At 35.3% G+C, this 25,720-nt stretch overlaps 1 protein-coding gene across 4 annotated transcripts in view; it reads left to right on the forward strand.

The window, feature by feature from the left end:
- ARHGAP32 (Rho GTPase activating protein 32) overlaps positions 1 to 25,720 on the forward strand; it is a 316,763-nt gene that overhangs the window by 210,811 nt on the left and 80,232 nt on the right. For all 4 annotated transcript variants that reach the window (XM_017523437.2, XM_017523455.2, XM_037736140.1 and 1 more), the window contains 3 exons: positions 127 to 249; positions 1,779 to 1,856; positions 21,175 to 21,256. In XM_017523437.2, coding sequence (XP_017378926.1) covers positions 127 to 249; positions 1,779 to 1,856; positions 21,175 to 21,256 — 283 coding nt within the window. The remainder of the gene's footprint in view (positions 1 to 126; positions 250 to 1,778; positions 1,857 to 21,174; positions 21,257 to 25,720) is intronic.

Below are 25,720 nucleotides of genomic sequence, written 5' to 3' on the forward strand. Positions count from 1 at the left end.
ATTGTAGGTTTTTTTTTAAAGACACTTGGGTTATTGTATCTCTAAATTAAAATGTATTTCTTATATAGATAGTCAAAGAAGCATTCAAATCCGTGTCTTTCTCATAGTACGTTTTCTTTGTGATAGATTGATAATAAGGGAAATCACCTTTTGGTTCATGAGGAGTCATCTATCAACACTCCTGCTGTTGGTGCTGCCCATGTTATCAAGAGGTACACTGCCCGGGCCCCTGACGAATTGACCTTAGAGGTAAATAGCTAAGAAGTTGTTTGTTATTTGATTCCTGCTACCTTTCTGGACTCATCTTTGTTCTTAATCATTTCCTTAATTAAAAAAAAATGAAAAGCACCAGGTTTTTCCATAGTCGTTTATCTTTCAGCCTGTAGTATCTTCTAGTTTTGTTTAAGTGATAGTACTCATCCTTGAAAACTGAGGTTGTCTCCTTTTTTTTCTTGGAAGTTATTCTTGATCTCCCTTCCCTCACTCCATGCAAATACATACCCCCAGAAACCTGAATTGAATGCCATTCTGAACTGTACTCATAGCTTATCGCTGACATATCACTTATTAGGTTTAATCATGATTGTTCTGTTTGTCTCAGTGAGCTTTTTGGAAGCAAGGTCTGTCTTTTGTTTTTGTACCTAAAACAGTACCCAAGGATACATTTTTTTTTTTTACATATTGTTGAAAGATTCAGTTAAAGAACAGATAAAAGGTGAAATGAACATATTTTGCTATCAGATATAAAAGGAGGGGAATTAAATTTTTTCCTTTAAAAATATGTATTGGCTGATGAGAGAAAAAAATGCTGACAGTTATTAAATTTAAGAAATAACAGTATAACTTTTTACTGCTTGGAATCTGAACTGTTTTCAGACTTTTAGGTTCTGTACAGAAAGAAATGTAGGTCTTAGAATGATGATGTTAGCAAATATGGCTTTGCAAAAGTGGCTTCTATGTGATTTGAAAGATTCATTGTGCATATACAAAAGAAAAATTCCTAAAGCATTATAGTGTATGTTAGTAACGTTATTCTGAAGTTCTTGACCATGTTTTATTATAGATATCAGCACTTCTTTTGATTGAAGACTATAACTTCTGTTGAATATATTATTAAAAACTACTGTAATTTTTATATTTACGATTTTATATGAGTTTCTGTAAACTCACTAGTTTTCCTTTTACAGTGAAGAAAATTAGCTCTTTGGTGGAGATAATTATATTTTACTATCTTTTGAAAGAACTGTAGTCATCATCAAATTTTACATTTACTAAGAATAACCCATCTTAAGCCCTTTTCTATATGATTAAATAAGATATGTCAAGAGCTCAGTACAGTGCCTGGCGCAGGGTAAGCACTCACTAAATGTAATATTAAGGGAAGCTACTGTTGTTTCTAAATATGAATATTTAAAACTATCTTTTGTAAGTGAATCTGATCACTCTCAGTGACAGCAGTAACAGCAGTTTAACAGAAATGATGATAATGGTGTGATGCCTAGCATTTAAAAATCTTATGCTATCAGTCTAGCTTTCTGAAGTTACTGCACATGTGTTAGCTGGATCACAATCTTTGTGCTGCTTAACTTTTTGTAGACCTCTCCTTAAATCAAAAGATAGTTAAATTATTTTTAAAAAGAAATGTTACTTTTTTAAAGAAATTATTGGCTAGAGCATAAATAGCACTTTAACTTTTTGTACAGTTCAGATTTAAATTGTAGATATAACAATTGGTTTAAAATTTAACTGAAACCATTTTGCTTAATTGATTCTCCTAGGTGGGAGACATTGTTTCTGTTATTGACATGCCCCCGAAAGTGTTAAGCACATGGTGGAGAGGCAAGCATGGATTCCAGGTAGGCAACAACAAATTAGGCATGGGAAAATTCAAAGAAAAGTTTTCTTTATGTTTTAGTAATACTTTTGTTTATAATAAGTACTGACTGATAATGGACTTTGTCATCAGAAATTTTGTCAGCAACACAGAAAATGCAGATGATAATGATAATCGATTTAGATTCCCTTTTCTAATTACTGTTGTGGTTGTTTTTTATCTCCTTCTTTAAATGGTGGTATCTTTTAAGTTATAAGGCCTGTGGAGCAACCTTGCTTTTAATATTGGTTTTTAATCATGATTCACATATATTTCCTCTCTGGAGTTAAGTCAGTTTCATTAATATTTTTCTATAAAAAGACATTGTAACTGTTATGTAAACTTAGTTTTAATTACAGAACAATAACTGAATGTAAAGCAATCTCATTTCTTTTTCATATTTGGTAGTCCTTTTATCTGTGGTTTCCATTTCCATGTTTTCAGTGACCTGAGGTTAACCAAGGTTCAAAAACATTAAATGGAAAATTCCAGAAATAAATAATTCACAACTTTTAAACTGCATACTGTTCTGAGTAATGTGATAAAATCTCTCCCTGTCCCACCCAGAACGTGAATCATCTCTTTGTCTAGCATATCCACACTGTAGACGCCACCTGGCCCATTAGTCATTCAGTGTCCCTCTCAGTTATCGGGTTGACTGTTGAGGTATTGAGGTCATATGTTCAAGTAACCCTTATTTGGCTTAATTGTTTTACTTAATTATTGGTTATTGTTATGAATCTCTTACTGTGCCTAATTTGTAAATTAATTAAACTTTATCATATGTATGCATGTATAGGAAAAGCATCCTGTAAGTAGGGTTTGGTATTATCTGTGATTTCAGGCATCCACTGAGGGGTCAGAACATATTTCCTGCAGATAAGGAGGAACTACTTTATGGCTAAACAGTTTGAGACCTGAATGACATCTCTTAGACTGACTTAGCAACTAATTTTTATAGGATAGATGGATTTTCTTTTATCTCTTAAAACTATAGAGGAGTCTTTGAAAATGCCTTAAAATTGTATCCTTAATATATAGCCTGTGGCTTTTTGTGGCCTACTTATATACAAGTGTACTAAATGCTACATAAATAAAATACTCATGCTATATTGTTAGAACTTTGATTACCATTGTATAAATACTTTGAGCTCTAACTACATATTAAATAAAAATGAATTATTCACTTTTTATAAAATATATTTTATTAAAACATAATAATACCATTTCAAGCAGTATAAGATGGTGGATAAGAGTGTCTGTGTTTTAATCTTGTGTTATCTCAGGCGAATTATTTAACTCTTTGTTTCTCAGTTTCCTCATTTGTAAAATGGAGATTATAGGAATGTTGTTTGCCTCACATGGTTATTTGAAGATTAAATATGTGAGAATAAAAATAGAACGTACTTAGTTAGACCAGGCCTGAGGTATACTTTTTGATCAATAAGTGTTAATTTTTAAATTTCAAGAATTCTGTTTTTTATTTTCCAAGTTTAATTTTATCTGTTCCTTTCTCTATTATGAAAGCATCTATAGTAATTTAATTTGGTGATTATGACCAGAAAAATACTATCACATTACCCCACAATTCTTCTTGTTTGTGCTATTGAGATCCTCCTCCATCTGTGCTCTCATTTCTTACCAGCTGTGAATAATAAATGCTTTTGATTAAATCAAAACTAAATAGAAGACTACAGTTATCTTTGTTGTATTAAGGGGTCAGTTCTTCATGTCAGTGGAAATGAACAATAGACTTAAGAGTCTCAAAGATGATCAAAAGACAAATTTGGCTTTAAAATAGCAGTTATGTTTTGGTCTTGATGTTACTACTAACTTTCATATATGTGTTTATCATATATATGTTCACACACACACACACACACACACACACACATAAACACCTAGAGAAGTTATTTGCCTTTTTTGAACTTCAGTTTCTTCTTAAAATGAGAGGGTTTCATTTATAATCTTTCTGTTCCTTCTCAACATTTAAATTCTATGATGGTCTTCCCTTTGTTTAACAAATATTTATTGAGTACTGATTCTGTGCTAAGTGTATAGCTTTATACTCCAAACTTTTGTTGAGACTAACATAATTAGTTTATTACTTCACTTTTTTTCAAAGTGAGTATAAATTAACTAGTCTAAAACTAGTTAAACATTAGTTTATTGCAAAAACAAATTATTGAAAACAAAAATAAAATATCTTACTTCAGGGGTTGATTTGTAACTGATAATGAAAATTTTTTCCTATAGGAATGTTGTTTTTCATCTTGATTGGTCTTAGAAAGGCAATTGTATCACCATGGATCATGTTGGAGTATGCCTGTGAGAAGAGGCATTGATGTGGGGGGGTGCCCGTGTAACCAGGAGCAAGGAGCAAGTCTTTAAATGTCACTATCAAAACTTTTTTTAAAAAAGGAATTCAGTATTTTAAGGTAGGAATCCACAGTTCAGCATTCCTTGCTGTTCCTACACATTAGTCCATTTCTAAGAGCACTCATGGCTAATTGCAGGGAAAGGTGTGAAAGGGAAGACATGTTGAGCATCTGTTACCTGCTAGTATAGCTCAGTACTTTACATGCAGTGTTTTCTTTCATTTCACAAAACTTCTAGGTACTGTCCTCCATTTTTATGGAGAGAAAACAGAATTTTTGAGAGTTTTAATAAGTAGTCAGGATGTTAAATCAATAAGTGATGGAGTAGAGACTCATATCGAAGTCTGCTCCATCTCATTGCCTGAAGAGCACTAAGCATGATTTCTACATTCAATCTCAGATTATTAATGTTCTGCACCTCAGTTTTCTACCCTATAGAAAGGAACATCTTTCCTGCTCAACCAGAGAGAAATAATAGTGTAATGATTAGCCAACTGTGGAGTGCAAAGCATACATGTTTACAGGTGTAAACATTGCTGTTACTGTGTGTTATGTTTTTATGTGATGATTAATAAATTGTATGCTGGGGAAAAACTCTTCAGACTGTTCACGAAGTCCCCCACCTTTGTTAGCTAGTTATAAATTGTAAGCATGTGCCCCTCCTGGGAGACACTGTGTTAAGAGAGGAAGACTGTCATGGTAACTATAAGTCAGAGATCTTTCCACATCCTGATTTTCAAGTTTAACTGAAATAATAGCTTAGTTCAGTGTTTTTTATACTTTTTCTTTTAATCCAGTGGAATTATTAATCAAACAGAATCATGCACAGAACCTCAGTATGATAAAAGGTAACCGTGGAGCTTTCCTGATTGACTCAGTTCAGAAACACTGGGCCTTATCCCCATGCAGCCTGCCTGGCTGGTCTCCTTCAGGCCTTCTGCAGCAGCTCCAAGGGGCCTTAGTAGGGGTGAAAAACAGTGAGTTTAGCTTACTAGTGGAGTAGATATATTGCATCAAAAGCTGTTTTAAAATTTTAATTTTAAAAAGCCAGCCAATAGTCTAAAGTTAATAGAGAAACATGTTCTTTATAAGGATATTTTCATGACTCCTTTTAAAAGGATAATATCTAGATTTTTAAATTTCTCTAATGTAAATTATGTCTGAATTCCTGGTACTTCATATATTCTGATGTGGATGGGGGATATAATTTCAGAAGGCAAATAATCATATACATACGTGTGTGTGTGTGTGTGTGTGTGTGTGTGTGTGTGTGTGGTGTGTATGTATGTGTGTATTTTTTTTCTGTTATTGGGCATAACAGATGACCCACTGATACTTATGTCAATGGGGGCTGTTTCTAGAGTTTATTCATTCCTTAATTGGTCCGTTAGGTACTGTGTTAGTTTGCTAGGGCTACCATAACAAAATAACACAGACTGGGTGGCTTATAAACTAATAACAAATATATTTTCCTACAGTTCTGGAAGCTAGAAGTCAAGGTGCCAGAAGGTTTGTTTTTTTTTCAAAAGGCTTCTCTCCTTGGTTTGCAGATGGTCACCTTCTTGCTGTGTCCTTACACAGCCTTTCCTCTTTGTGTTTGTCTGTGTCCTAATCTCCTCTTCTTATAAGGACATTAGTCAGATTAGATTAGGGGCCACCTCATGTAACCTAATTACCTATTTAAAAGTTCCCATCTCTAAATATGCAGTTGATCCTTGAACAACACATGTTTGACCTTTGTGGATCCACTTATACACAATTTTTTTTTAACCAAACACTATTGGAAATACAGTATTTGTGGGATGTGAAACTCTCATATGGAGGGCAGACTTTTGGAATATGATGTGGGATTTGAGTGTGTGCGGATTTGGCTATATGAGGTATGCTGAGGGATCACTGTAGTCACACCATGAGTTCCTGGGGGTTAGGAATTCAACATTATGACTTTTTGGGGAGAGGGGCACAATTTTTAGCCCATAATAGATGTCAGCCAGTCTTGAATGGAGAGGTTGGTTGGACCTCTTTAGGGCTGGCCTGAACACACTTCAGGTATTCTCTTACATAGACTTACTGGGGAACAGGTCCCTTCCTGAGCCAGGCTGGTTGCCAGGCCAAAGTCAGGCAGGACATGGAGGACTAGTAGACCTCAGTACTCTCCTTGGGGTCTCTCTGATGAGTGGGGAGGTTCAGGGCTCACCAGGACTCCCTGGGAGGTGCAGGAGGGCTTCCTGGAGAAGGTAACACTGAAACACAGTGTTGCACGTGTCTTCTGCTGAGAGTATGTCCAGGTGACCCTCTGATGCTTCTGTCAGTAGGTGCAGGTGTACAGGCCAGGCAGGGAACAGCATGCATGTTGGTCAGCCAGCTCACCTAGGTCTGGTTACATGTGACCCCTGTAAACTGGGCTCTGTCTGCAGAACACAGAGGAGGCTGTGCTTCACAGAGGTGACAGTGTCTTCTCTAGCATTGTAAAGGAGACAAGGACCTCGTCTTGGTGTTGGTATCACCAGTGGTTTTTCTAGGGATTGAGATGATTTAGTTCAGACCTCTCTCAGGAGAGAAAGGGAAGAGGAGCAAGGATGTGGACTACTGCTTCCTACAATGGAGGCTGAGTCAGCTGAGGTGTCACCCTCTTGAGCACTGCTGCAAAGCTTTCTTAAGGCACATTGTTGATACTCAGGCGCAGTATGTCTGCACTGGCAGCTCTGCTCAGTTCAATGTGTTCATGGCATGTTATCTGGACTCCACTTTTCTTTTGTCAAGGTCGTGTGTGTGTGTATGTGTGTGTGTGTGTGATCTCCTGGCCAGCTGTTAGGGCATGACAGAGCACAAGTCTCAGTGTAGAGGTCCTTCCTTAATATTGCTGTGAACTGGTGCTAGATAGTTACTGTATTGTGACTTTAATATTATTTTCAAAATAGGGCTGGGTGTAGTTCTTCACACTTGTAATCCTAGCACTTTGGGAGGCCAAAGTGGGAAGACTGCTTGAGCCCAGGAGTTTGAGAGCAGCCTGGGCAACATGGCAAAACCTCATCTCTACTAAAAATATAAAAATTACTTAGGTGCAATGGTGCATGTGTGTTAGTCTAAGCTGCTTGGGAGACTGAGGCAGTAGGACCACCTGAGCTTGGGAGGTGAAGGTTGCAGTGAGCCAAGAGCTAGACTTTGTCAGAAATAAAACTAATAATCAATAGACTTGATTTTTGTATAGTTACAGATTTATAGAATAATTGAGCAGATAGTTCAGAGTTTCAGGTAATACCCCTGCCTATTCCCCTCCCCAGACTTTCCCCTGTTATTCACATTTGCTTTACGATACATTGAATAGAATCAGTAAAATGCTGATCTTTAACCAACCCAGCTGATAAGCCTAGTTTACCTACAGCACTGACTAAACACAATTTATAGAAGAGTGGTCTAAGGAGCACCAGGGTCAGAATCACAAAGATAAAAATACAGTCTCAAATCATACCTTGCAACTGTTGAAACAATTTTGGGGCTTGCTTTTTGTTATAATTAATGAACCAACATTGATACACTATTATTAACTAAAGTCCATTGTTTATATTAGAGTTCACTGTTTGTCTTGTACATTCTCTGGTTTTGACAAACGCATGGTAGCATGTATCCACCATAAAAGTTTCATACTTAATAGTTTTATTGCCCTAAAAATCTTCTGTGCTTCTCTTATTCATCCTTCTTTCCTGCTGAACTCTTCACAGCCTGTGATCTTTTACTGTCTTCATAGTCTTGTCTTTTCCAAAGTATCCCTATTGTTGGAATCATACAGTATGTAGCCTTTTCAGACTGGCTTATTTTACTTAGTAATATTCATTTAAGGTCCCTCCATGTCTTTCTTTGGCTTGATAGCTTCTTTTTTAAATCGCTATCTAATATTCAGTGTCATGGATGTGCCACAGTCTGTTTATATATTCAAGCATTGAAGGACCTCTCAGTCGCTTTCGTGTTTTTAACAGTTATGAATGAAACTGTTATAAGCATCTGTGTGCAGGTTTTTGTGTGGACATAAGTTTTCAAGTCTTTTGGGTAAATATCAAGGAATATCATTGCTGGATCATATGGCAAGAGTATGCTGAATTTGGTGAGAAGCCACAACGCTGTCTGCCAAAGTGCCTGTACCATTTTGCATTCTTACTAGCAGCGAATAACAGTTTCTGCTGTTCTACATCCAAACCAGCGTTTGATAATTGCTAGTTTTTAAAAAAGATAGCCATGCTAATAGGTCCAACAAATAAAGTTAGTTTGAGGAATAATGTTTACCAAATATACTGAAGGGTGCGATTCTGCTGTCTTCATTTTGTTGCCAGTGATTCTTTTGATTCTCCCTTTGCCACTGACTCTTAAACTTTAATGTTTAATCTTTTTAAAGGAGGCTATGTTAAAACATCAAATCCCAGGGCCTAAACCTTTAAATTTTGTTTCAGTACTTGTGGGGTAGGATACGAGACTGTGTTTTTATCCATGTGTGCTGCAGGTAAACTCTGCTAGTCACCTGCATTTTGCCAAGTTCTATTCCAAGTATTGTACTAGCCCAGACCATAATTTAGTCATGGAACAGAAGGATAAGTTCATCCATGTGTTTAAATTATACTGTGACTCTCTTTCTTTTCTTAAACTTCTGGGAGTAGGAAGTGTGAAATTATATTAACTACAGTGATTTGAAATTCTGAAATCTGCGTTTTTTATTTGTCACCTAAGGAGTATATTGAATCTTTTATCTTTGTTTTCTGAGGTGTTTCATCACATACTTCAGAAAGAAAAAATAAAAACTCTTCCCTATTTTCTTTATTTTTAAACTAACTGGCATAATTATTAGATTTGTGTTTTTGTCTGTAAATGATTGTTAGAAATGTGACGTGAAGCTCCAGAGAGCCCTTTTTTCTAGGTAAAAGGCATTACACAAATATAACATGGTAATATATTTTAGAATTGTTTGTTAGGTACAGTGTCTCTTAAGAGTTTTATCTAGGAGCCACTGGCATCTGAATGACCTGAGAAACGTGATACAAATAGATATTAATCATCAGAATCTTAGGGAAAGAGGTTAGGAGTTTGATAATTTTAATGAGTTTTACAGATGATTAATGCACAAAACATGAGACCTGCTGACCTATGCTCCTGCCGTTTATTTTTTGTGCAGGTAAAGGGGAGCAATCAAACACAGTTTAGAAATTGTGTTTTGTTTTTCCCTCCCCTCAGAAAATCTTCCGTAAAGCGTATTTGGGACACAGTTAATCTAATGGCTAGAATCCCATTTAGAAAGCAACAGAATTTTATATAGCCCATGTTCTCTTGGCTCTCCATGAGATGACTGAGGATCACCTATTTCTTTTTTCTTAGTTATTGCCGAATATTGTGTGAGTTTTCATGCATAAATATCAGGGAAGTAATTCTTGAACAACACATATTTATTTACCTCAAGAGTATAATTTGGCTCCAAGTAACTTAGTTTTAGAGAAATCATCTTTATCTCAAAGGGCAGACATTCAGAAACCTTATCTTGTATAGTAGTTTAATGGATTTTCTTATTTCGCTGCTTATTTATGTAAAAACTATTATATTCATATAATATCCTAGAATCAAAAGCTGCATCTTTTCATTACTCGAAAGCAAATAGAGCAAAATGTGTACTATCCCGTTAAGTAATGGGAAATCATACTCTAAATTTTCATCTGTAATGTGACATAATTTCAAGAGAAGGGGAAGTATGTGATAATGCAAATGAAAGAAATTGCTAACATTTCTTGATTACTTAAGTGTGGTGTTCAAAGTGCTTGCCACTAACCTTTAATTCGGCAGCTCCATGAAGGTACTATAATGATCTCATTTTAGATGAAGATACTAAAGCATGAAGGGTTAAACAACTAGCCTATTGTCATTACACTGTATATTACATAATTTCTATTGAAGCCTAGGCATTTTAGGCAAAGAACAGGTCACGGTAGTAATTTAATGAATTACAAGCTCTGCTTGTTTACTTGTATGAATCGTAGATTTTTCTATAGTGAAAGATGATAGTGGACCATTTGGTTCTGAACTGTAATTTTAAAATGGTAGAAATCTGGAGACAAAGAAATTTAGATACATTTTTCTGTTTCACAAAGACAGTAAGTACAAGGTATAGCCAGGACCAGAATACAAGCATGATGACTTTTAATTTTGTATTTCTTTTCCTTTTGGAATATAGAAATATATAAATTTTCTTAATTTATGTTTCGTTTGTCACTACTTTTTCTTAGTGCCATTAGATATTATTGATATTTAGAGATAAATTTCCTACTTGATAGCCTTCTGTTAATTTATAACATCAGAATATGTCTTACTGACTGATGCTTAAACATTCAATTTTACAGAAATTATTGACAACATGGCTTATAGCAGTTCTTAATCTTATGAAACCCTACACCCCCTCTTTATGACAAGTATTTTCTAAAATTCTTGTCATTCTAAAATGGAATTTACAAATTATATAACTACCTACATTAATATACAGTTTCAAAAAGTCAGCACAAATTTCAGATATAAAGGAGAAATAAAAGGAAAATAATTTATGTATTTAAAATACACAGTACATTTTTAAATAGAAATACTTGGGACAACTATGTGAAGACCTTGTTATCCTAAATGTAATCCACAGACTTGCAGCATTAACTTCAGTCAGAAAATATAATAAAACCCATGTATAATAGTACTAAAAATATTAAATACTTAGAACTGTCTCTGAAAAAGAAAGATGTGAAAGAGCTGTGTACTGAAAACTACAGAACGTTGCTCAGAGACATTAAAGAAGATCTAAATAAATGGAGAGATATACTGTGTTTATGGGTTGGAAGACTGTATATTTGTTAAGATGACATTTCTTCCCAAATTGATCTAAATCAAAACCCCAGGCAGGCTCTTGTATAGAAATTTACAAAGAGATTAAACAATTCAAATGGAAATGCAAAGGACCTGGAATATAATAGCCAAAACAAATTTGGAAAAGAACAAAGTTGGAGAACTAACACTAACTGAAGATTTACTACAAAGCTACAGTATCGAGGGGGTGGTATTGGTGGAAAGAGAGTAGAACAATGGGAAAGAATAGAGAGTCCTAAAATATATACATGTACAACTGATTTTCTACGAAGCTCAAAAGTCAATTCAGTGAAGAGATAAGGCCTGTTTTACAAATGGCACTGGAACACTTGGATATCCCTATGCCTCCCAAATAAACTTTTATTTCTTTTACCATTATTAACTCAAAATGGATAATATTCATAAATGTCTATAAACTGTAAAACTTCAAGAAGAAAACATAGGAGAAAACTTTCGTAGCTTTGGATTAGGCAAAGGTTTCTTAAATGTGACATCAGAAGAATAATTCATAAAAATAATTTAATTCCATCAAAATTTAAAACTTCTGCTCTTTGAAAGACATATTTATGAGTATAAAAATACAAACCACAGACTGGGAGAAAATACTTGCAGTGATTATATCTGATAAAGGGCTTGTATCAGAACATACAAGGAAGTCTCCCTGGGCAAGCTCAGTAGCATGTGCCTGTAGTCCCTGCTACTTGGGTGGCTGAAGCAGGAAGATTGCTTGAGCTTATGAATTTGAGGCCAGCCTGGGCAACATATTGAGATGCTATTTTTAAAAAAACCTCTCAAAATTAAAGAAGAAAACAGTTCAATTTAAAAAATAGGCAAAGATTGGAACAGATATCACCAAAAGGATATATGGCAAATTAATATATAAATAGTCAACATTAGTCGTCATTAGAGAAATGTAAGTTAAAACGACAATGAGGTATTGATTCATACTTATTAAAATTGCAAGGATGTGGAGAAATTGGAATTCTCATACAGTGCTGGTGGGAATGTAAGATGGCACAAATATTTGAAAACAGTTTGGCAGTTTCTTAAGTTAAACACGCAATAATTCATCACTTAATGTTGTCAGTTGGTTCTTGGAAACTGCAGCTAAAGTTGCAGAATGATATACTGTCTAATGAAACAATTTTATCATGGGGTAATTGATATAAATAAGAATTAAGTCCCCATAGCACACAGTATATCAGTCCACAGTCTCCAAGAACCTGTCAATGACATTTAGGGAGGAATTACTGTAGACTTGCTACATAATCTAACTAGAGGGAAAAAAAAAACCTGTGTCCATGTAGAAACTCATACATTAATGTTCATAGCAGCTTTATATGTAATAGTGACAGTCCTAATATCTGTCAACAGCAGAATAATAGATAAATGGTAGTGTCCATACAGTTGAATATTACTTAGCAATGAAAGGAATAGACGGCTGATAAATACAGCAACATGAGTGATCCTCAAAAATATCCTGCATGAAAGAAGGCAGATGAAAAAATAATATTCTATTTATGTAGAATTATAGAAAATGGAAAGTAATATATAGTGCTAAAATGTAGGTGAGTAGTTGACTGAGGAGCAGGGATGGAAGGGTAGGGGGAAGGAAGGATTACAAAGAGATACAAGGAAACTTTTAAGGTTGATGAATATATTCATAATCTTGATTGTGGTGATAATTTCATGGTTGTTTTTATCAAAATGTACATTTTAAATATGTGCATTTTACTTCGGGTTAACTATACATCAATTAAGGTGGAAGTGAAAACTGCAGAAGCATTCTTGACTTCATGCTGTTCATGCATCCAATCCAGTTATATCTGTCTCTTCTACCTCTGTGTCTTTTACATTCACGTACTCTTCCTTCCTCATGCTGTTGTCCTACACAGTTGGTTTTATTCTCTTTCCTAGCCTATTTTTGCAAATTCCTAAAGTGGTGTCCTGCTTCTTATTTTCCTCTCTTCCTTACACCTTGAAAGATATACATTGCTAATAGTTTTCTTTTTAGAACATTCCTATTCCGTCCCTTCTTCTCCTCAGAATTTGTTGCTTTAATTTTCTGCAGAAGGAACTTAAAACTCCTTGTCACGACATACAAGATCATCCAGGATCTCCAACTTTATTCTCATTTACCAGTCTTATTTTGCACTGCCCTGCTTTATAAACTGGATGTTCTGCCAGATGTAACTATCATTTCCCCCTCAGTACACAGGTTGCTCTTTTCTACTTTGGTGTCTTTTTATCTGTGTGTCATTCCACTTACAGTGCCTACTCTGTCCTCTTCTTAATCCTTCCAGGAATGAAAAGTATTACAAATTAATTAAAACTTTAAAGCAACTGTAATCTAGTTTATCTTATTTGATATTTTATTGTGGCGACTGGGAAAAGAAATTTAATCTCCTCAGCTACTTGATGTACAATAAACAATTACATTCAGTACTCAGTATTATGCTCAATATTATCATTCTGTTGTTCCTCCCAGTTTTTGCCCATCAGTTACTTCCTGCCTTCACTATCCTCCTTATCCAGTGTAGATTGTAGAGCTGTGATTGTATTCACCTATCACCAGTATATTCTTAAACACTTCACCCTTTCATTCTTCTCTCTTATCACTAATGGTCTCTGTTTGGCTTAATGAAAAAAATGGGTACTTTACTACTCCTTACTTAAACTCTCAGTACTATCCAATTTCCTCTTTCCAGACACTTTTTTCTCTTAGAGGCTGAATTGACACAGCCTCTTCTCATTCTCCTTTGTCAGGACACCGTCCTCAACTAGACCTCTGACGTTTGGGGTTGGACTTCTTACTCTACCCTCTTTGTCCTTTGTGATCTTACTCACTGTCTCAACTTTAAAAACCATATTTATGCCCAGCTCTCAAGTTTATGTCCTGATCTTTAGCTTTGTTTTTGACTCTCAAGCCTCCGTATCCAGCTGCAAGAGTAATTTTTTATTTAAGTGGAAATTAGGGAGTTGACATTTAAGGGGGGAAGTATAAATAAGGCAAATAAACCAGAAGAAATGTTGTGCTTTTTGGGGACATACAAGGAGGGTGGGGGGTGGGGGTTTAGTAAGAATATCTCAAAGAGCCCAACGCAAGAATTATTAGGCTATATGTAAACGGAACCAGAACTAGAAAGTAAAGACCTGAAGAACTTATTTCCGGTTTTTGCTTCCTTTGGTATGTAGCAACTGTCGTTTCATTGTCTTTTCTCCTCTTTGTTTGGAAAAATATTTCCTAATTCTAACAATTCAATGGAGTTAATTGAAGATTTGGACCTAGTTCCAAAATCATAGCAGACAAAATAATTAACTCATTGATTTATGGTCTGTTTGATCAACTGCTGGGTTGGTATTGACAGGCCATGAGTGTCAGACTGGGCAGAGACTCTAAAGAAGATTAGGTTCTTTAAGCATGTTTTGATAGTGAGGAGAAAATAATTAGCATTTCTAGACAATAGACTATGAATTTGTATTGGTTTAAATCTCCTTAGTGATGTGATTTTTTTTCTCTAGCAATACACAGACATCCAAGTATGGTAGTATATTGATTTAGTTGTGATGGTTTGCTAGATTGGTTTGGCAGGAAGTTAATATTGGAAGGAAATTAAGGGTACTGATTTAAAACAAATGCTCAACCACAGGGTCCATATTGGATAGCAAACAAAACAAAACAAAAAACGAAACTGGAATTGGGGGGATAAGCACCTTAGGAGGGAAATATGAAGAAGATGGGATGTCTCTGTTTCAACTTCTGTTGTTACAGAATAGAGATACTAGAAACTTGAGGGGAGAGAAAAGTATAGTCAGAAAATGGAAAATTGGAATTTTAACACTCTGAGGGCAAAAATTGCAATTGAAAAATTTGTGGTGTATCTTTTTTTCTTTTTTTGAGACAGAATTTCACTCTTTTGGCCCAAGCTGAAGTGCAATGGCACAATTTCGGCTCACTGCAACCTCTGCCTCCCAGGTTCAAGCAATTCTCCTGCCTCAGCCTCCCAAGTAGCTGGGATTACAGGCATGTGCCACCACACCCAGCTAATTTTTTTTTCTTTTTGTATTTTAAGTGGGCACAGGGTTTCTCCATGTTAGTCAGGCTAGTCTGGAACTCCCGACCTCAGGTGATCCACCCACCTCCGCCTCCCAAAGTGCTGGGATTACAGGCATGAGCCACTGCCCCTGGCCTTAATCTGTGGTATATCTTTAGGAGTGTGCAGTGCTTCTAGTAAGTTTAATTTTAAAAATGTTTCATTATGCCAACACAGCTAAAGTTTTGCTAGCCATAAATTAAATAAACCAATAGAAGAGAATTATTTTTTAAGTCAGTGATAAGCACATTATCATTATGTTGAATTCCTTTTTAGGTTTTTGTTGATTGCCTCAAAGAGACTAGTTAGGATTAGGTTCTGTTAATTCTACTGTGTCCAAAGCTCCAGGCTTATTTTATTGCAGTAGTTTCTTTTCTAATATTTCCTTTAAGTTACACCAAAGTATTTTTCAGCGCATACACTCACTTTCGAAGCGAAACCAGGTTTTCTTTTTAGTTTGAGTTTCCCCCAAGGTAGAAGAAGATCAAAGAACCAGATTATGGTCCATTCCTTTTATGTCTTTCCTGGTCCTCCTAGAGTCAGGGGTTGAGCCATATGCTTGCTAAGCTGCTGGAAACTGATTACCAGGAGCTGTTAGATATAAACAGGTGCAGGACCAAGTGTATAAATACTCACCAGTGGTTAGTTGGAGCCAAGTATGAAATTTTGTAGGACAGTTGTTAAACACAGCCATTATTAAAAATTAAGGTATATACATTTACAGTGAAATGAATTGTATTAAAAACAAAGATAATAGTCAAATCTTTTTTGTAATTATTTTACCACCTTTTACTATTTATGCTCTTGAAGTTCTTTCCAGCTACCCTGTCTGTATGCTACCAATACTATGTAACTGAGTGCCCTTCTGCTTCTCTTTGCAATTTTGTGTTCAGTTGTATCAAGGGTAGCTTGAAACCAGCCATGATGGGAGTGTTTATACTGTGAGCACAGGAAAACACTACAAATCAATACCTTTCCCCCATGGAGAGCTAGTTGTGCAACATTTATCAGCATACCATGGGATATAATAGCATGTCTGGTGGCATTTTACCTTATCTCAAAGACTTGAGGGAACACTGCCAGACCTTCTTCTCTTTTCAAGACCACTTCTAACCTGTTCCAGCCTTATCTCTACATTGTTCCTTTCTTTCTGTTACTATGTTTTTATTACCTACTTCTTTACCATCATGGGCCCTAGATGCTGGCTTTTTCTCCGTCTTCCATCCTCTTCCTAGAGTTGAATCTCATTTTGACCCCTGTCAGTATACCCAGTTCTGCTCTCCCTTTCCAGCCATGTAAATTAAACTTTAGAAATTGCCAAAGCCGTAGGAAGAATAATATACAAAACAAGATGACATAGTTAATAGATCCTGTTTCCAGAGTTCTGATCACTTTTTACCATTTGATATTTTATCAAAATAGTTTCTGTTTAGGTGAAATCTTAGGTGAAGTATTCATCAGAAAAATATAAATGTTCATTAACTGTGCTTTTAAGGTTAGCTCCATTCTCATTTATAACATTTTCAACAGAGCATAATTTTTTATGGTGGAAATTTTGTGATGGTAAAATAGAATCTGTTTGCTTTTCACAGATTCTTAGAACTGACTCTTTTAAAAGACTTCTTGATGTTTAGGAGTTTTTTTGGCTTCAAGAAACAAAAGTCTGAGAGGAAAAGATGGTGGATTTCTAGTGCTGAGTTGGCAGCTTAGTGATGCCAGACAGACAGGAGTCTCTAAGGTTCTCTCAGACTTTCACTTATGGTCAAGTGATGACCACTACAGATCTGGTCAGGACATCTATACTCACAGCACAGAAGAGAAGACAGCATAGCAGCCGAGCTGTGTTTACATGTGCCATGCCTTCGCCTGAATATAGGGAGTCTGGGAAACTGTACAGTTTAGCTAATGTTTAGTAATATTAGACTTAGGATAAAGTAAAAGAAGAGGGCAGGGATTGGACTAAGGTATTAGGTGAGCCTACTGTAGATCTACCTCTGCATAGTATACAATAGCATTTCCCCATATACCTAAACCTAATTCATTGTGATGAATTTAAAAGGTGAAAACATAACTAATGTATGTGATATAGTTCCCTGAAGAAGTGCATTAAGCTTTGTTCAGTCTTTGTGAGGAAGTGATGGAAATTTTCTTTTTTTTATTTTGCCAAAAGGTACTGGAACTTAGAAAGTAGGCTAGGTACTTTCACATAAACTCTTGAGGTATAGGTAGTGTTATCCCTAACGTTACAAATTAGGAAACTAAGACAGATGTTAAGCAGTTTGCCCTAGATCACAGAGCCTAGTAAATGGGCGAGCCAAGTTTGGAATCTGGACTTTTCTCTCAGGCAAGTGGCAGATGTTCATGTATTGAAATGAATTATAATGCTATGGAAAGAATGATATTTGAGTCAGGAAACTTAAGCAGATATACATAAAAGGTGACATTTTGCGTAATATCTATTTGATGGAAGAGCTAGAGCACCCTAGCAGTTCTGGTAGCCAAATACTGGGATAATAATAGCTTTTTAGTTATGCATTAACTCATTTATGCCTAGTGTTCCATTGTTGGAACACTAAGCTTGTGGGAGTTATTTATATCCTACAGCTCAGGGTCATTGCCAAGGTCTGATTTTTCACAAAAAAATTTTTCAACCTCAGACATAAATGAGTTATACCTTTAGAAATAGCCACAGATGCAGAAAGAATAATATATGAAACAGACTGCCATAGTTAATATTTCCTATTGTTAGTAGAACATCAGTTAACAGATCAATGCACTTTATTCTATGCATTTTATTTATACTAATCCATTTAATTCTCATCACAACCCTTGTGATCATGAGAGGCATTATTATTACCATGTTTAGAGGAAGAAACTAAAACACAAAGAGGCTAAGTTACAAACTTAATCTAGTAAGTGGCAGAGACTTAAGATCTTCTTTTTCGTAGCCATGCGTTAGCCACTTTAATATAAAACATGATGAAAACTCAATTATAAGAGTTCAAAAGGGCATAGAAAAACCAATGGATTTCCACTTTATTACAAGTTTTAAAATCTGAGACTAGTTGAAAAAGCTTATATGCTAATTTCAGCTGAGGGTCAATTTTTTCACAGTCAACTAAAAATAACTGTATGGGAAGATCAACACAACAAACAGTACAATTTACAAGTCTAAGCCACAAAGTTATTGTTAATAATAATGGTAAGAAACATAGTCAAAGAGCAACTTAAATCAGTTAAGTTTGAAAGAAACTCTAAAGAAATATGCAAGCAATTCTCCTTCAAGAAATTTGCATAGAGGCTGGGCCAGGTGGCTAACACCTGTAATCTCAGCACTTTAGGAGGCTGAGGCCAGCGAATCACCTATAGTCAGGATTTCGAGACCAACCTGACCAACACGGCAAAACCCCATCGCTACTAAACATAAAAAATTAGCCAGGCGTGGTGGCACATGCCTGTAATCCCAGCTACTCAGGAGACCGAGGCAGGAAAATCACTTAAACCTGGGAGGCGGAGGTTGCAGTGAGCCTAGATCACACCATTGCACTTCAACCTGGGCAACAAGAGAGAAACTCCGTAGCAAAAAAAAAAGAAAGAAATTTGCATAGAAATAGAAAACATTGGAGCCTTTACAAGTGCAATTGCAAAGCCTGAATATGTTCAACTCAATCCAGAGAGCACCAGACATTAAATTGGAACCAAAATGGAACTTGTCCATTTAATTTTCATTTATGCGACTTGGAGAGCACTATAATTTTAGATGTGGAAGCCAGCTGTAGGCAAGCTCTTTAAGAAACATGAATTTTATACACTATAAATTCTAAAACAAGGCAGATATTTCTGCATTATTGTTTGAATTTCAGAAGGGTGCTTCAAGGCATCAGGGGTCTCTTTCAGAATCACTTCTGAAATAGTCACATCTTCCCAGCCTTGGTAACCACCTTTTTGCGGTTCTCTAGCCTTTGCACACACAGAAGCACACTGCTTTGTAGAATGACTTTTAACATTAAATCCCATGATGGCCTAGGTACTTGAAGCAGCTATTTCCAGGGCACCTCTCATCTCCTTTGCGTGAGCAGTTTCCCAGTCACTTCTTCATCCCCCCAACTCCTCTTCATGAGAGTCTCCAGAGCTCACAGCATCAAGGTCTTCATTGCTGGGACTCACACCAGAGACTACATCTGGAAGCTCTACTCCTCCATCTCTCTCTGCTGGAGACGAGATCGACAGTTTGTTGCAAAGACTTGTGAAAAGAAAGATATTTACAAATGCATTTTTGTATGTATTTATTTAATTTAGAACCTGGGACTTTTACAATTGCTTTCCAAACTCTTTTATGGAGGGTGGACCACTTACTTGAGGCTACCCTGTTAACCATGCCCCATGTCCCCTCTCATAACTGACTTGTGTAAGAAAAAAATGAAGATTTTTCAAGTTGACTTTTAACCGGGTTCTAATCAGTCTTGGAAGAATTTCTACTCATTTAGTAAAATAGGAAGTCGAGTAGAATATGTTAAAGAATTTCACCAATAAAACAAATACCTAAAGCATCATTTTGGAAGGCAATGCATAGGAATCCTAAATTCACATCTGTTGAACAAAACTGATAATCTGATAATGATATGTCATCTCTACAAAAAACAAGCAAAATTAGCCAGGTGAGGTGGTGCATGCCTGGAGTCCCAGCTATTCAGGAGGCTGAGGTGAAAGAATTGCTTGAGCCTGGGAGGGTTGAGGCTGCAGTGGGCCTAGGTTGTGCCACTGCACTCCAGCTTGGGCGACAGTGACACACTGTCTCAAAAATAAAAAAGAAAACTGCTAATCTGTTAATACCCCTTTTCAGCTCATGATAACTGGTTTATATCTTCATAATTTTAAGAACTACCATAGAATATGGATCTAGATATTGAAATAAGAATGTAGCAAATGAATATGTGAAAATAATTTCACACAGATGGAAATTATACAGCTCAGAACTTGATGATGAATCATACTCTTGGAAAAGTAGTCCATTCTTCCCCAGAGTCTGTCAACAGAGGGTTATACAAAGTGATGTAGTTTTCATATTTCAGCTTTAACATCTGCTGCATGGCAGCGCATTTATATTTTTATCTAAGGAAACATCTATAAATATTGATAAAGATTTCCTTTTTGCTTTTGTTTCCAGGCTGTTTATCTCAGTATTTGTCCTATTGGCTATACACTATCTCTGGATGATCTGGAACTTGCATTTTCCTAATATGGCCTGTTAGAATTCCAACAAGCAGTGCTTCATTCAGTTCTGCTACTAGGTCACTGTGGCGAGTTCCTCAAAGCCAGAGTCTGTTGCCACTGCTGAGATTAGCTGTTTTCTTCTCTCTTGCTTTCCCTCTTATCCATGCAGTATTAGTTTTTAACAGCAGTGAATACCAGGATTTTAAATGAGACATTATTTTATACATTTATTTTAGTCATGTCTTTTTTTTTTTTTTTCATGAAACTTGGAGGAGAGTGAAGAGCAAGTTCATGAAAAGTTTGAGTTGTGTTTAGTGTTGATTTAAAAAACCCATGGAGAAGACAATAAACATAAGTTGGCAAAAGAGATATCAACATAACTGGATTGAGATTTCAGTAAAGTGAATTATTAAATGATAAAATTTTATCTTCTTGCATGCATAGCTCATTGTCAGACTAAGTATTTTAATTCATGTAAAAAAAGATTTGGAAATTAAAAACTAAAAGTAAAAAAACACGTAGATATTTGGACAAATAAAACAGATAACTGTTTACTCATAGCAACAGATTGTTTTATTATTTGTTTGTGTAATTGGCATCATCTGTTATTGAGAGTCTTGGAATAATAGAATCATTTGGGAGGGACTGTAGAGTACATTACTGGAATTGAATTGGCAGTAGTCACATATTGGTCTGTTTGCTGGTTTAGAATCCTTTCTTTGTTGCTTTTCATCAGGTGGGACTCTTCCCTGGACACTGTGTTGAGTTAATTAACCAAAAAGTACCCCAGTCAGTGACCAACTCAGTGCCAAAACCAGGTGAGTACACTTTTTTCACTAGTGTAGTTATTTTATCAACTGCTCAAAGACACATTTTCTCTCTGTCAGTCAAGTATTTAGCTTGTTTTGCTGTTTTTTGCATTTGTTGACATAATACTACATTCTTAATTTTGTATGCTTTGTTTTTTAAATGTATCTTATTTCTCTGTTGATCATTTTGCAAAAATTTACATACATTTAAATTTTTAGACAATTTTAAAGAACTGTGTGCTCCATTAAACTTTGTCATTATTTACTTTTACAATGCATAATAGCAGTGTAACTTATTAATGAATAAAATGATAAAAACAATAAGTTTAAAGAGCTAACATAGAAATTGTAGGATTAATTGGAAATTAATAGACGAAAAGTACGTATATTTTAACAGGGCATATGAAAATCAAAACTATTTTAAACAGCATTTCTTATTATATAGTATACTTACAGTGCTACATAAATATGTAGACTATATTACAAATAATTAAAGCATTGTTGAAGGGGATAAAAATCAAGAAAATGGGAATTTTGGTATTTATTGAGGTGATTTAGTTTTGGGAAGATTTAACAGAATGCCTCGTCTAGAACTTTTTGATGATGTCAATTTACAAAAATAAAATACAAAGTCTAAAAAAATTTGGAGAAAGAGGAAGTAATCCAACTTATTTTTCCTAGCTGTATTACATTTCTTCTGTCCTTTCCCTCCTCCCAATAAAAGGAGAAGAAAAAAATTCTGGGCCTCAGAATTTATTTGAACTGTTTGCCTTATAATAGTATTTTTTTGGTTTTAGGACCTGTATATGAGAGTTAAGAGAAAAAAAAAAAGTTATTCTTTCCTTTATTGGTATTTTCCCACTTGTGCTCCCAATGCTTTCATCAAACAATCTTTGCCAATGGTATTTAAGCAAAGGGTAATAACCCCTTTCAAAGCTTATTTCTTCATAGGAGACTAGGGAGTCATCTTTCCCATTTCCCTCATAGGAATTTGTTTATTTTAGACAGACTAACTTTATTGCTCGGTAGAGAAAATGCTTCAAAACAGTGTTCTCTGCAGTTCTACTTGAGCAAGGATTCTCAGTTCTTTTCAAAGCAGCTTTATCCTTCTTGGGTAAACTTTTTTAAAAAGCTCCCAAGTTGGTACTTGTTCATTAGCTCTTCATTAGTAACTGTAGATTTCATTCTTTTTAAAAATATGGCATTATTTTAAACTTAACGTTTTGAAAACTCAGCTTTATTGAGATATAATTTACATATCATGCAATTTACCCTTTAAATTGTGTAACAGAGTTGTACAGCCATCACCACAGTTAATTTTAGAACAGCTTCATCACTTCACAAAGAAATCCCATACACATTAGCAAACACTATTCCCTGCATACTGCTCCTAGCCCTAAACAACCACTTATCTACTTTCTGCCTTTATCAGTTTCCCTATTCTGGACATTTTGTATAAATTGAATCATATAGTGTGTGGACTTTTGCTTCTTTTACTTAGCATAGTGTTTTCAAAGTTGACCCATGCAGTAGCATATATTAGTACTTCTGTTTTAATTTCTCCTTTTTTAATGGCTGGATAACATTTCATTGTGTGCATACACCACATTTTATTTGTTTATTCATTGGGAGTTGTTTCCATTTTTGGCTGCTCTGAACATTCATGTACAAGTTTTTGTGTGGATATGTTTTGATTTCTCTTGGGTATATGTCCAAGTGTTCAACTGCTGGGTCATATGGTAGCTATGTTTAATCTTTGAGGAACTGCCAACTCCATCATTGGTGTAACTGTACCATTTTACAGTTCCACCAGCAGTGTATGAGACTCCCAGTTCCTCCATATCCTTGTCAACACTTGTTTTTATTTGGATTTTTTGATTATTGCCTTCTTAGTTGTGAGGTAGTATCTCACTGTGGTTTTGACTTGCATTTTGCTTTTGGCTAACAATTTTGAGCTTTTTTATATGTGCTTATTGGCTATGTGTTCATATTCGTTGGAGGGTATCTATTCATATCCTTTGCTTATTATTGTTTTCTTTTTTTTCCAAGACAAGATCTTTCTCTGTCACCACGGGCTGGAGTGCAATGTTGTGATCATAGCTCACCACAGCCCTCAACTCCAGGCCTCAGATGATCTTTCTGACTCAGCCTCCTCAATGATTGACATTACAGGTGCACACAACTGCGCCCAGCTGATTTTTAAATTTTTTGTAGAGACAGGGTCTTGCTTTGTTGCCCAGGTTGGTCTCAAACTCCTGGCTTCAAGTGATCCCCCTGTCTCAGCCTCCCACGTTTGCCCAGTTTTTAATTGGATTATTTATGTTTTTGTTATTGAGTTATAAATGTTCCTCCTATATACTAGAGACAAATTTTTTACCAGATAATAATGATTTACAAATATTTTACCTACTTCGTGGTTTGTCTTTTGTTTTCTTCATAATATCCATTGAAGCATACAAGTTTTTTATTTTGACATTTCTTTTATCATTTATGCTTTTCATTCCTTATTTAAGAAGACTGGCTAATCCACAGTCATGAAGATTTACTCTTGTGTTTTCTTCTGAGAGGTTTATGGTTTTAGATGTTAAATATTAATCTATGACCCATTTTTTAAAGTTAATTTCTGTGTATAGTGATGAGGCAGGGGTTTAACTTTATAAGGTTATCCAATTGTTCTAATACTGTGTTGAAAAGATTATTTTTTCCTGTTGAATTATCTTGATACCCTTGGAAAATCACTTGACCCCAGACACAGTTGACCCTAGGTTCTGAACATCCAGTTCTCTTCCAGTGATCTATATGTCTTTTCTTATGCCAGTACTACCCTCTTTTGATTACTATTGTTTGGTAGTAAGTTTTGCAGTCAGGAAGTATAAGTCTTCTACCTTATTCTTCTTTTTAAGGGTTGATTTGGCTTTTCTGGGTCCCTTGCAATTCCATATGGCTTTAGAATCAGCTTGTCAGTTTCTACAGTAGGATGGAATTCTGATAGAGAATATACTGAATCTGTAGATCAACTTGGGAAATATTATTAATGATATTAAGCCTTCCAATCCCTGAACCTAGGATGTTTTTCCATTTATTTAAATATTCTTTTGTATTTTTAATCTTTTTTTTTTTTTTTAAGAGACAGGGTCTTGCTCTGTTGCCCAGGCTGGAGTGTGATAGTGTGACCGTAGTTCACAACTCCTCATAAGGCATCTTTCTACCTTAGCCTCCTGAGCAGCTAGGACTGCTAGCATGTGCCACTGTGCCAGGCTAGTTTTTTAGTTTTTTGTAGCAATGTCTCACTATGTCGTGTGGGCTGTTCCTGACCTGCTGGCCAGCTTTAAGTGATCCTCCTGCATGAGCCTCCAAAAGTGCATGAGCCAATAGGCCCAGCCAATTTAGACGTTCTTTAATTTATTTCAGTATTTTGTAATTTTCACAGTAAGTTTTACATATCTTTTGTTGAATTTCTTTATAAATATTCAATTCTTTTTGATGCTATTGTACAGGGAATTTCAAAATTTAATTTTCTTATTGTTCATGGCAAGTCCATAGGAATATAATTTTTTTATGTTGATGTTATTTCTTGAAGCCTTGTTGAAACGTTTCTTAGTTCTAATGGTTTTGTAATGGATTCCTTGCGATTTTCTATGTACAAGATTATGTCATCCACAGTAGCAACTTTTTACTTCTTCCCTTCCAATCTGGATGCTTTTTTATTTTTCTTGCCCAGTTGTCCTTGTGAGAACCTCTTAATACAATGTTGCATATAAATCTCAAGTGCAAGCATCCGTGTCTTGTTCCTAATCTTAGGGGAATGCATCTAGTCTTTTACCGTTAAGTAAGATGTTAGCTGTGGGAGTTTCATAGGTGTCCTTTATCAAGGTTGAGAAAGTTCCCTTCTGTGTTTTGTGTGTTAAGTGTTCATAAAAAGGGTGTAGGAATTTTTCCAAAGGCTTGTATTCATATATTGAGATTATTATGGGTTTTTGTGGTCATTATTTTTAAGTTACTAAAATTCAGCATCAAACATATATTTTGATTTGTTGCACATTATTTTTATCCATCTTTCTGTGGTGTAAGCTTAACTTAGGTTAGTTATTATGTCTCATCTGATAGTGTTGACTCAGATGTACTATAAACTATGTTTTTAAAACGTAGCATAATATTGGCATTAAAATAAACTGTATCAATCAAGTATTTTCTCATGTTTTGAATGGAGAAGTGACACTTGAAATAGGGATAACCTCCAGAACTATGTAGCATTGGGGAAGTTAGTCAGTTATTGATAGTTCTGGAAAATAGGTTTATATTTGTAGACCGGCATTGCATTGTTGTTTCTAAATTATTAATGATCAAAAAAAACCTAGCATACCTTCAAAAGCTAATATTTTGTCTTTTGTCAGCAGCATTACAGAGTTGGCATAAGGCAATGTGCTTTTTTTTTCTTTCTTTTTCTTTTTCTTTTTCTTTTTTTTTTTTTTT

The sequence above is a fragment of the Cebus imitator genome, unplaced genomic scaffold, assembly GCF_001604975.1.
Source record: "Cebus imitator isolate Cc_AM_T3 unplaced genomic scaffold, Cebus_imitator-1.0 Scaffold0, whole genome shotgun sequence".
Classification (NCBI taxonomy): Eukaryota; Metazoa; Chordata; class Mammalia; order Primates; family Cebidae; genus Cebus; species Cebus imitator.